Source organism: Trichoderma virens (genome assembly GCF_000170995.1).
Source record: "Trichoderma virens Gv29-8 chromosome Unknown TRIVIscaffold_36, whole genome shotgun sequence".
Lineage (NCBI taxonomy): Eukaryota > Fungi > Ascomycota > Sordariomycetes > Hypocreales > Hypocreaceae > Trichoderma > Trichoderma virens.
This window is the reverse complement of record NW_014013713.1, coordinates 1,211-14,074: the sequence shown is the minus strand read 5'-3', so window position 1 is coordinate 14,074 and position 12,864 is coordinate 1,211. Positions and strand designations below refer to the sequence as shown.

Here is a 12,864-nt window from a genome sequence, read left to right as displayed (position 1 = left end):
AATAAAATAATTAATTAAATAATTTAAAAAAATAATATATTAATTTTATTTTTATTAATTATTTATTTTAAAAATAAAATTTAATAATATATATAATAAAAACTAAATATAATATAACTGTAGGCTTAATTAATAAAAAAAGCTTTTAGTAAAAAAAATAAAAAAATAATAATTTAGCTATTTATTATAATTAATTTTAATAATAATATAAATACTATAAATATAAATAATTAACTTTAAAGTTATTTAAGCTATAATTATTATTTTTAATAAAGTAATTAATAGTTAATTTTATAGTTTTTTTTATTAAAAGTTATATTTATTAATAGTTATTTTTTTTAACTATATAAGTAGTTAAGTTAACAGTGCTATATTAATTAAGTTAAGTAGCAATAGCGTTTTATTAATAATATTTATAAAATATATAGTAAATTAAAGTTAAACTATTAAAGATTTTAAGCTAGTAATAAATTTATATTTATTTTATAATATAATTATATTAATTAGAAAAAACAGGCTCAGTGTACTGTTTGCTAAGGCTTTTAAGTTAGTTTAATAAGGTTTTAAAGACCTTTTGTAGAAATAAGTGGAAATAGCTTTAATTATAAAGTATTTATAATGGTAATGGGTTACGATAAGTGTAATATAGCTATTTATATTTAGCTAAATTACTGGGATTTATATTATAGGTTAATTTTAGCTGGTAATTAATATACTTTTTATTTCCGGCGGTTTAATTAGTTATAATCTTAGTAAAGTATATAAACTGCACTTTACTGCATTTAAAGGGATATACTAGAACTGCACTAGTTAAGTGAGCTGCCCCAACCGCTGCTATCCCTGGGTGTGTTGTTTGGAAAAGACATAAAGTGCCCCATTATAACTTTACTACCCCCCTAAAATCAGTAGGTTTTATAATTTCCAACGATAAACTTTAACATTATATTTTTTTATAAAAAATTATTTTATTAAAAAAACTAAAATTAAAATTTATTTATTATCTTTTTTTAATTTATTTAAGTTATTTTAAAGGCTTTTTTTTTTAAATAAAAACTATATTTAGCTTTATATATATTAACAGTTTATTATACTTTAAACTTAACTTTAATAATAGCTAAAATTAATAAAAAAGTATTATTAAAATTAAAATTAATAACTTTACAGTTAACTAGCTGCTTTAATTAAACTTTAGTTTTTAGATAATTATTTTTCTTTTTTAAAATTATAATTATTATATTTTTTTAATTAATTTTTTATTAACTTTTTTTATAATTATATAAAACCTTTAATTAACTAAATTAAAGGTTTAATATAATATATTAAATTATAAATTAATATTATAGTTATTTTTTAATATATATTAAAAGTAATTATAGTTTTTTTATTTAAATTTTAATATTATAAATTATTATTATTAAAATGTTTTTAAAATAATAATATTAAATTAAATAATATATTAAAATAGTTTTTTTATATTTATAAAATAAATTTTAATAATTTAAAAATTAACTTTAATATTTTTAATTATAAATACTTTTTTATTAGTTTTTTAATAAGCTTAAATAAACTTTTACTTTTAAATTAGCGTTAATATATTAAATAAAGTAAAGTTTTACATTTATTAATAAAAGAAAGTCTTTAATAGTAAAAAAATATTTATATTTAATAATTATATTATATATAAAATATATAAAAAAAAATAAAAAAGCTATATATAATTTAATTAAACTATATATATAAATTTAATTAAAATATATATTTTAATATTATTAAAAATAAAAAAGTATTAAAAATTATAAATTTTTAATAAAAAAACTTTTTTAAATTATTTAAAAAATAATTTAGCTGTTAAATTAATTAATTAAGCTATAATTATAAGCGTAATTAAAAAAATTCTTTAAAAACTATTACTTTAAAAAATTAATTTTAATTAATATAATATAAAAAATAAAATAATAGTTAATAATATTTATATATTTTAAAACTATTAACTATTTAAAAAAATTACTTTTTATAATTATAGTTTTTTTTATTAAGCTTATTTTAAATATTTTATTAAAAAAAGTTTTACTTTTTATAATATTAATTTTATTAAAATTAAATAATTTTATTATATTAATATTTTTAAATTTAATTTAATTATTTAAATAACTATAGAAGGTTTAAAGTATTTTTTTATTAATATTAATAATTTAAGCAGCTTTAAAAAATCTATTTACTTTAAACTTATTTTTTTTATATTATTAAAAAAAGCAGTTTACTTAATTAAAATTAATAAATCTATTTTTACTATTAATAATAATAATAAATTAAATAAAGGCTTAAACTTACTGCTTTATTAAAGAATATTTAGTAGTTTTTTTAATTAAAATTTAACTAATTAATATTTTTTTTATATAGGTAATAATTTTTAAGTATTAACTTTAACTTCCTAAATTATTTAATAACCTTAAAGTTAGTTTTATAATATTAATTAAAGAATTTTAATAAATTAGTTTATTTTAGTAATTAAAGTACTATTATAAATATAATAAAGGGCTTTTATAATTAAAGTTTTTTTATTAATCTTTATGCTTTTTATAATAGTAATTTTAATATAATATAATAAAAATTAGTTTTAATATAACGATAATAACTTTATGGTGTTAAAGTTATTATATCTTCTATAACGTGCCGACCTTGGGGGGGTGGCGAAGTTGTGGTGGGGCACTCTACTGAGTACTGACTCCGGCAAGCCACCCTTTTTCGGGAACATGCATGCTTACCCTGGTCCCTTGCCTTCACCCCCCAACCTTGGCGGCATGCATTGCTCCCCATCATGTCCAAATTGGGAAGGAGAGCAGTGCGTTTGGCAGCTGAGCCACGGCCCTCGGCTAGACCATGTCGCTCGCAGGCGGGAATGCAGCCAAGAAACCCCGGCTTGCGTTCGAGATGCCGCCAGTACCCTGTCCGCGTATGGGTGAACGGCAGCTGATGATGCAGGGTTTGTTCTGCTCGCCCGGGAGAAATTACTCTCGGTTCTGCGTTGAGCCTCGACGCGGATTGGCATAGGACCTTGCAGGAGGCAATTGATGGGATAGATGGCGAGGTGCCCGAGAGTTGTCGACCATAATCGTGTTCCGCTTCGTTCTGCTCTTTAGAGAGAAAGCAAGCCACCTGACATAGCGCACCGTGGAACGTCGAGGCCGATCTGTTGGACCCCTTCGTGGATATAAGAGATGACTTCCAATCCAGTACACACCACGGCACCATGCAGTGATGTCGTACTGCTTCCTGTGAAGCTCGACGCCTTCGTGCTCAACGAAGCCGTGTGCAACGGCGGGGCATTTGACGCCAAGATCGCGCCCATTACCCAGCCAAACTACACGTTCCTCCGCCTGGACGATTTCTATCTCCAGAACGATGTGCTCAACCATGTCGACTTGCACGCAGCGTCGCCGGCGGAGAGGAATCCGCGGGTTACTGATTTGCGGACTGCGAGTCGGCGCAACAACCGCCTGGGCGTCTATCTTCACTGGACGCTGCCGCGTGTCTACCGTCTCGCCGCCACCACTCAGGAGGCAGGCGAGTTTCGTCAAGATATGAGCAAGCAGCAACTGGTGCCGACGCGGTGGCTTGTCGTCAGGCAGCTCGATCTTGCGACCGTCGAGCCAAAAGGGGCCGTCGCGGACGAATTCGACTCGTGGGTGGTCGAGAGCGACCGCAAACGCGACTTGTACCAGGACCTCACCGAACAGGATGACATGGAGGTTGACGTCTCACCTTTTGTGTCGGCCGAAGTGAATGCCGCGGGGGGGGCCATTGGCGACCAGGCCGAGGTGTTTATTGGCAAGAAAACGTCTCTCCGGTCCTGGGAGGAAGATCTCAACGCGCCGCGCACCAGAGTGAGCGTTTTTGACAGCTCGAACCAGCTGTTTCCCGATTACCAGCCACACAACTCCAACGTCTTCAGCATGATCGACCCCCTGGTCTTCGACGATGGCAAGCAAAAGCTGACCAAGGCGAATGCGAGCTACTTCGTCATTGGCTGGCACGCCCAGGAGGGCCAGGACCCATTCGCCGTCGGCGACCATGGCGCTTCCCGCAAGGACCGACTCCGCGCGCTCTCCATGGCCCTAGCTGACGGCCACATTGATGACGTGCAGGATTGGCTTAACGGCCCAGCTGGTAGCACTCGCGTCCTCTGTCACGGTGCCATGTACGACGTCGAGTGGGATATATCCCAGAAACCGCGAAATGTGCCTGCCGACGAGTACGGCCGCAAGCTCAACGAGCAAATTCCCATCTCGCTCGGCACCACGCCCATCGACGCGCTCATGGCCTACTTTGACGGCTACAAGTCCATGGACAAGGCGAGGATCGAGCGTGCCGAGGCGAGCGTTGACGCCATTCAGTTTCTGCTCCACTCCACGGATGACGGCGTGGAGTCACAGAGACGGGCCGAAGACCTCCTCAGCAGCACCCTCTACATGAGCTCCGATGGTGGAACCGAATACCACTTGGCCGCCGGCGACAGTTCGGCTCCGAGCGGCGGCATCAGCCGAGAGGAAGAGGCCAGGAAGAGGGCGCAGAGAGCTGCCAACATTGTCAAGTTGAAAGAGCTCAACAAGGCCCAGGCCCTACTCGATTCTGCCTCGCGTCAGAGGCAGGAAATGCAGTGGGACATGTTCTCGCTCTGGTGGAGATACCTGAGCGATCACAACGGGGCAGCCAAGGCGGAGCAGATTCGGCAGGCCGCCCAGGATCTGCAAGCGCGGGCTCAGGATCTGGACGAGACAATCGAACGAGTTGTTGCTTCCATGCAATCGGACGGCGGTCTTAGGGAGGGGCTCCCGGGGACAAAGAGCGGCGCCAAGGCCCCGTTTGTCAAGCCCCTCGATCCGACCCTGCTGATCGGCGGAGTCCCGACCGGGTGGGAGCACGATTTCCTGAATCCCACCCAAGTTCGGCTGCCCTCACAGGCCATTGGAAGCGTGGAGATGGAGGGTGCAGATTCTGCCAACATACCCCCGGCCATGGAACCGTTGGCCTCGCTGGCAAAGGCACGGCTGCCAAGCCATCTGTCTCTTGCTGTAGGATGCCTCCTTGCTGAATTCATAGCTCTGAATCCACGAGCTGGCGGCAATAGCGGCGGCGCCCGGGCCACCAAAGTAATGCCCCTTTACCACGACCAGCTCCCGACCAAACCCAATGGTTCCCCCTCGCCCTGGAGGGACAGATGGAATTCAACGCAGCCTTGGTTTCCTCTGTTTGTGGAGTGGGAGGCCGAGTACATCCACATCCCCTTGGAGCACTGGGAGCTTCAGGAGAGCACATCGTCCAGATCTTCGGTGGAAAGACTGTCGTACCAGATCAAGGAGGACGTCGACCTCGCGACGGTCGCCCTTCAAAGTGGCAGGCGCCTCATTTCGGGCCGGAATCTGCTGCTGCCCCAGCCCGTTGTCTCCCTCCGTGAGATCATATCTCAGCTGCTGGCCGACACCCCGAGCTCGACCCTGGAAGCAACCCTCCCAAAGGAAAAGCGGACCGAGCTCGAGGCCTGGTTCAACCAGCTCGCATTCCTGTCGGCGCCGCTCAGTGGCTTCGTGGACCACCTAACCACCAGGTTCCAGGGCAGCCACGTCAAGCCGTCCGTCCGCCTAGCCGACGGAAAAAGAGTCATTGCCGACGCACTCAGGGCGGGCGCGGGCGCCGGATTCACGGCCGACATGCTGCATTTCATTGGCGACGCGACAACCCTAACACCATACGGCACCTCGGTCTTGGTGCCACGGGGCTCCAGCGTTTTCCATCCGGCAACGCATGGGCAGCTGCGATTGGTCAAGCTCAACATCATCGACAAGTTCGGCCAAGTCATCCACGCCATCGACCAGGGCATGTCTCCCGAGGACGCCGCGCCGCTTTACCCGTGCATCAGCGAGCGACTGCGACCCCAGGCCGTGCACGGCGAACCCCTCGTCGCCAACACGGTGAAGAGGGCGCCATCGGGCCTCTGCGAGTTTGTCCAGCTGCCGCCGCGCATCAACCAGCTAGCCCGCCTGAACGCCGATTTTGTTGAAATCCACGACGGACCCGGGGGCAGGGCGGTCGTCAACCGCCTGCGCGAGGAGGAGAATCCCGTCTGGGGCTGGCTCGTCGTCAACTTTCCCAACAACGGCCTGCAGCTGTTCCAGCCCGACGGTGCCTTTTACCGCGAGATCCGCTTCGGTGGCCCCGCCGGCACCCTTGCTTCGGACAACTGGCTGCCATTCGCCCCGTCTGCGGACGACGCCGCTCGCCAGGCCGCCTCCCCGGGCACGGCACAGCTCAACAAGCTCATCGACAAGCTGCGAGACCCCGAGTACATGCGAGGCTTCGTCAACATGATCGAGGAGGCGTCGAGAAACACACCTGCCGCGCCCGAAGCATACTCTGAAACCATTCAGTCAATCATCGGGCGACCTCTTGCCCTCGTCAATGCCGCCTGGTCCATTGAGCTCGCCCACGAAGAACTCAACAACCTGTCCGCATTCCACGAGGTCAAGGACTCTGATCAGACCCTTCTCGACCAGTACGAGCACACTACTAGGTACTCATTCCCCGTCAAGCTTGGTGACAAGGGTCGCTTGTTCGACGGCTTGATTGGTTATTTTAAACGCCGCGATGAGGACGCCGCGGTCGCCGGTGATTTCTACGACCTCGACACCCTGAACACGTCGTACGTGTCGCGCCCGCAGGGCCCCGGCGACCGCCGGCGGGAAATCACCCCGGAGCACTATCTCGGCCTCGAGCCGACGTGGGCATCGCCGCTCGACGACATTCCCCGCGGCGGCGGCGCCGACCTCGCCGTCGAGGCATACGAGGCGGCCTTTTCGCGCAACCTGTCCGTCGTCGGCGCCGTTATCGACCCGTTCCGCGCGGTGCACGCTTTCAGCGGCGTGCTGCCCCCCAAGGCCCTGCGCCTCCTGCCGTGGGTGTGGGAGGAGGCGTTCCGCAAGATGACGGCGTTTTTCCACCTCGGCCCCCTGGTCATTCAGGGCGACGTGCCCCCGCTGGACGTGCGGAATCGCCTGACGGATCGATGGGACGAGGTGACCCCCGTGAAGTCTGACGTGCGGCTGCATATCGCGCCCGGTGTGGACTGGGCCTGGCTGCAGCCATATGCAGTAGAGAAGACGAAGAAGGGGGGGCAAGAAGGTAATGGTGAAGAGGGCAAGGATGCGGGCCTAGAGACAATCTTTATGCCATTGGCTGTCGACCAGGTTCCGCAGGGACTCAAGTTGAGTCCGGGCCCGTATACAGCTATCGATGGGTACATGCAGGTGAGAAAGTCTCTACAGTAAGTGATCAGGTTGGGCAACGTTTGGTATTCGGCTGTAATGCGAGGCAATTACAGAACTCAATGGTCCCTGCCGCCACAGCAATATGGTAGATGAAGTAATCTAGAGATTCCAACTACGGAGACTATGCACACTATTACGAGTGAAGTCTTATGGGCCTTTTTGACCGATCCCGCTGGTCCCGAATCTCCGTATATCCCTATCCATAATCACCACAGGAGAGGCAAAACACAATGCCAATTTCACGCGTGGCAAAGCGGATTTTATTTAATTTATATATCGCGAGAATTCATGCTTGAAGAGCTGTCACAGGAGTCATAGCCTCGGCACAGCTCCATACTCATTGCCATTCCATAATCGATTGCAAGAAATGCAAGAAACGTCCTAACTTCCTCCGACCCTCACTAGATCTAGATCATCTCACATCCCATTTACTTCTGAGTCGGCTTTTGGGTGGGGGGAGCTGGGGCTGGCGTGGCTTTTCTGGCATCGGAAATCTTTTTCAGCTCCTGGCCAAATAGTGGCGCAAACGATCCCACCAGTTTGAGCGCGTCGATTACTTGTTTGGGCATCTTCTTGATTTCACCCAACGTCTCGGCGGCGGTGTCGACCCAAGAGAGCAGTCCTTCGAGAAATCGAATCTATAGTAGGTTGATAGTTGGTTAGACAATCATCTCCTCGCATGGGCCTTCGCATCGTCCTCTCGATGCACACGAATCATGGGCCCTAGCGTACCTGGTAGACCTTCCTCTTGGGATCGTGGAGCACGAGGAAGCGGCCATTGCCGTCTTGGTTGCTCTGGCCGTACAGGAATTCGTTGGTTACTTTGAAATTACCCAGGGGGTGGGCTGTCATAAACGTTTCTATCTTATCTTGGGCTACAAACAAGTACCCCTTAGGCTTGGTTTCTATATCGACGTGTCAATGTCTCGATTCTGCCCGTTGCCGAGGTGCTGGCAATGTTGAGGAACAACAGCAACTAACCCTTTGTCTTGTTCGTGAATCCAATCACATAGTAAGTGTCGCTCTTATTGGCGAGGAAAATACCCTCCTGCCACTTGATGAGTACGGGGTAAGTTCTGGCGTAGTTCACGTCGAAAGAGCAATCGTCGTCGGGATTGACGATCAATAGGCTGAGATCGACCCTGTCCAGCACAGGATCGGATCCTTCCTTGAGCTTGGAGGGTTTGAACCCTTCCAGAACGGCGGTCTCAAGATTTGGCTCCGTGGCCGCGGGGCCGCTGGGAGGCTTGACTTGAGTCTCTGTGGACGCGGGGCCTCTGGAAGGCTTGGCTTGAGTCTCCGTGGCCGCGGGGTCGCTGGAAGGCTTGGCTTGAGTCTCCGGCGCCGTCACTGTCGGCGCCTCGGAGGTGGCGGGTTGATCGGTTACAGGGCTAGACATGATGAGGTAGCACAATGGATAAAATCTTGGAGATTGAAAGGGCCGATCAGTTTACACTTCTACATGGGTGATGAGGTTTTATACTCAACTATCAGACCATCATGTAATGTGATCTACTATCGAGTTAGTTCCCTCATCAAGTTAGTGTTCATTAGTTCATTATACATAAACTCGTAAATATTTCATGGAAATAAACCTACAAAAGAAGTTCTTTTTATTTCTAACAAGTAATTAGCAGGGATAATAAATTGGAATATTTTACACGGAGTAATCAAGTGGCCATCATGATGGACTAACGCGCTTGGCGTGGCTGGCTGACCTCACACTATCGCCGTTGCGGTGGCACGGCTCGCACTATTGGGCGCGCCCCCGCAGCACTCCTTGCCGAGAGTAGGGGTCGGATTTTACAGCCACCCTCTTGAAATAGAACGATCGCGACCCGCTGTAACTGGAAATTCAGCTAAATTCAACCCACATAAATATAAATCTCTTAAAGATAAAAGTAATTTAATATAATTATATTTTTAAAATTCTTTCTATAACTATTCTCCTAAGCTTTTTTATTGTTAGTTTTTTATTGATTTTAACTTGTTAAAAAGGATAAAAACTTTTAGAAAAGGAATTATCTAAAGATAAAATATTTTAAGGGGGGGGATCCTGAGTAGTTTTCCAGGCCTTGCTTAGATAATTTATGGATCCTATGCCTTAAATTATAGGTCCTACCCCCTAAGTTATAGGTCTTACCTCTCCTATTAAATTAGCGGTATTTCTAAGTTGGCCCTGTATTGGTAAAAGAGCTGAAAATGGCCGTAATACGTAATACAATTACAAAGGAGGGCGACCCCCAGCCGAGAGTAGGAATCGACTGCAATAGATTCGGGTACGGGTTAATTAGTGGCGTTCATGGATCGGCTACGGCGATCTGGAAACAGAGTGTCGATACAACCACGCCCCTCTTGGCCTTCCGTCTCCCCCTCGTATCGACCAGATATTGATGCCTTCAGCTCGAACGAGACACGGCCAATACTCCAATCTGGTGATAGATTTATTGTTCTAGCCATGGCCAGACCAGGCTGGAGCCGCCTTTGTACACGTGTCCAGTCCAGTATCCCAGCTGAGCAGTTCCCGTGGGGTCTTCAGCATGCTACGAGTAGCCTCGAACAACCAGCAGCCACCAGGCCCAAACTTGTAGCAACATACATCCGGGGGGCTGTAGTAGCCTCGCAATGCCGGTCTAGAAATTGTCTCGAACGTCTCCCATCTCAGGATATTTCACGGCGATAGGTCGTTGCAAGGATCAAGATCATCAATTCCTGGGTACGACTTTTCATCCCAGCCTTTCTCTTGCACTTTCCAAAAGAACATCAGGCAACATGGCTGTCGCCGAATACCTCAATTTCGCCTACAGGCTATGCTCAGCGGCAGCTACAAAGGCCGTGAACCAGGACTTTGTCTACAGTACTGCATGTGTAGACCCTGAAGTCGTAGATGCGCACGTCCACCTCGTTGCAGATCCAGCCAACCTCGGCTTGAAGAAGAAATGGGGCGATGTCGTCACCAAGCACAATCTGCTCAAGTACCTAAGCAGTGACAGAGCCGTCTATTCATCGTTCTCTCAATCGGGATTGCACAAGTATTTGTTCTTGCGAAACGTCCAATGCAAGAACGCGGATAGGGCAATCAACGACCCTGTGCTCATCGCCTCGTATCTCCTTTCCATCACTGGCTTCAACGGTGTCGTCTTCCCGGACGACCCATTATATGCGAAACTGGAACAGAAGATGCTGTCGACCGATGAGTACTATGCTCTCCTCCGAGACAACGAGGACGTGCTAGAATCTGGCAAGCGAAGACTCCTGAAAAACGCCATGAGCGGCAAGATGCCCCCCAAAGGTGTTCGAATTCTCTTGTTCCAGGATTCAATCAAAGTCGTGGAGACGATTTTGGACGGCACGAGACAGGGTGTGAGGGTTTCAACCACGAACAAGCACACTTTTCGTGATGGGTACTCCCTCCACATGTTCCAGCTGCTCGGGCAGGACGAAGGCGACGGCACAAGTCAGATCCGATTCCTCAACCAAGGCGAGGGCAAGACAACGGTTCCGTTCTTCGGGCCCATCAACAACGCCGTGGCGAGCATGATGTGGATGGCTAGCGGGATCGCCGGAGCCTCTCGATACGACTTGTTCATGCAGGCCTTACCAAAGACAGACGACGAGGTCCAAGCCTTCGTTGATGATTCGCACGGGAAGTTCTTGGACGCCATCCTAGACAGGCCCGAGAGGGGTTTCCTTGCTGCCAAAGCTTTCTGCTGTATCACAGGAACAGCCTTGGGCCCCTTGAACACGCGTTTGGTGGCTTGGTACATGTACAAAGATGACCTTGCCAAGACGAGAGCGGAGGCAATGTTGGAATCTGCCAAACACTGGAATGCGCTCCAAATTACAGCTGCCAAGAAGCGAATCGACGTCGACGATGCTTTCATGGCCAAGTACGACTTGATGGGCAAGGCGGCCAAGAGCGGCGAATTTCTCAGAATGCTTCAGCTTGCTGTGATAAAGGATGCAAATGTCGAAACACGACCTCTAGAGCAACAGAACCAGCCCGGAGGCCTGTATGACGCGAATGGTGAACGTTACTACGCACCACTCATTGAAGAACCACGTCTTGGCGATCCAGGCCACTGGGATGAGGACCTACAGCAGGAACTCCAGCGCATTACAAAGACGGCTTTCAGGGACAGACTTGTGAGTCAAGGAGCCATCATCCAATTCCAAGAGAGCATGGCCAGGAGAGTCAACGAGTATCTTGAAAATAAAACGGCCTCTCTTCGTCTACAAGACATTCAAGCTTCTATCCAGTTGGACCGCATGGTCAACGAATTCCTGGTTCCCATCTTGGCAGAATCCAGTCCTGCAATCCTAGAAGGAATTTGGGCTTATGCGACTCAACATCAACTTACTCCAACCGGCATGGAATTGCAAGTATTTAGGAGACAAGTCACTACTCGAGTTAAGGTGCTTTACCTGAGAGACATCTACGCCGTCTTCGCTGATCGAGGAGGGTTGCTGGAGGTATGGGTGGCCAAGACTGTCGAAATGGCGTTCTGGGGTCCAGAGAAGCGCCAAAAGTTAGTCGAGGAAAGGGACGAGGCAATTCAACAGGAGGAGGAATCCACCATCAAGCTGAAGGAGTACAAGGACGAGCAGACAACCGCTCAGGGTGCGAGAGCTCAGGTGTTACGAGAGGCGATCGAGCAAGTGAAGGAAGATATTGAGAAAAGAGAAGCGGAGGTAGAGGCATATGAAGACAGGCTCAAGCTCAACAAGAGAATTTCCAAAGGGCCAGTGCCAAAGGATAACTACCAAGAGCAGGAGTCATTTCTTCTCGACAAGCTTTCGTAGAAGCCTATCCCTTATTCCGCAACAAGTTCTATTAAAACTCGTTAAAAATTATACGTAGTGTGCAGCACACCCCCATTTCGTACTCCGGGCACCCCATTTTCAGCCCACCTACCAGTTATAGCAAGTAGGTTCCAGATCATTAAAAATAGCCTTTTTCCATACAAAAAGTCCATCTTCCGTATCAATTAAATTAGCCAGCATACCTACAGCTTGCTGTTGAATCCACAGCCCCAGGGCCCCCACATTGAGTTCCCCTAAGCAACAGTACAATCCAACCACATCGTATATATCCACTTAGCCACTTCCACTTCCACTTCCAACGGACGTAATCCACATCCACTATAACCTCAAGATGCCAAATATACCCAGGTTCACCCATTCTGGCACTTGAAAAAGCGACTGGTATGCCCCCTGTATAGGAATCACTCTAATCTACACCAATATCGCTGCGTAGGACGATTTAGATCCATACGTTCAGATGAAGGTCCCGCAACCAGGGGTTTCAAAGGGCCGGCCGAGAAATCTCTACAGCCCGTTCGGGAACGAACCTGCTGTCGAGCCAGCTACTGGACCACAGCAGGCCAGTCAAACCGGTATACCAGCCAGCGGCCGCCGTCGGTATTCGCAGTGGGAACAGGGGCCAGATTTAGATATACTAGATCAGAAAGATAAATCACAGGAGGTCGAATTATCTCATATTACTGTTGCTTAGGAGGAGGATCTAAGCTAAACGTATTAT

General features: G+C 45.8%; 3 protein-coding genes across 3 annotated transcripts; 2 read left to right on the top strand and 1 right to left on the bottom strand.

Moving 5' to 3' along the window:
* Positions 1–3,218: 3,218 nt before the first annotated feature.
* TRIVIDRAFT_222490 (uncharacterized protein) lies at positions 3,219–7,322 on the top strand (the record flags this gene model as incomplete). Its single annotated transcript, XM_014100782.1, has 1 exon — positions 3,219–7,322. The coding sequence occupies one exon, from the start codon at positions 3,219–3,221 to the stop codon at positions 7,320–7,322; it is 4,104 nt and encodes a 1,367-aa protein (XP_013956257.1).
* A 227-nt stretch (positions 7,323–7,549) lies between these two features.
* On the bottom strand, positions 7,550–8,753 carry TRIVIDRAFT_93226 (uncharacterized protein; the record flags this gene model as incomplete). The annotated part of the gene is made up of 3 exons (XM_014100781.1): positions 7,550–7,960; positions 8,055–8,227; positions 8,304–8,753. 2 exons carry the CDS (start codon positions 8,172–8,174, stop codon positions 7,751–7,753), a joined length of 330 nt encoding a protein of 109 aa, XP_013956256.1.
* Positions 8,754–10,094: 1,341 nt separating this feature from the next.
* On the top strand, positions 10,095–12,125 carry TRIVIDRAFT_222488 (uncharacterized protein; the record flags this gene model as incomplete). The annotated part of the gene is made up of 1 exon (XM_014100780.1): positions 10,095–12,125. The coding sequence occupies one exon, from the start codon at positions 10,095–10,097 to the stop codon at positions 12,123–12,125; it is 2,031 nt and encodes a 676-aa protein (XP_013956255.1).
* Between the last annotated feature and the right edge of the window lie 739 nt (positions 12,126–12,864).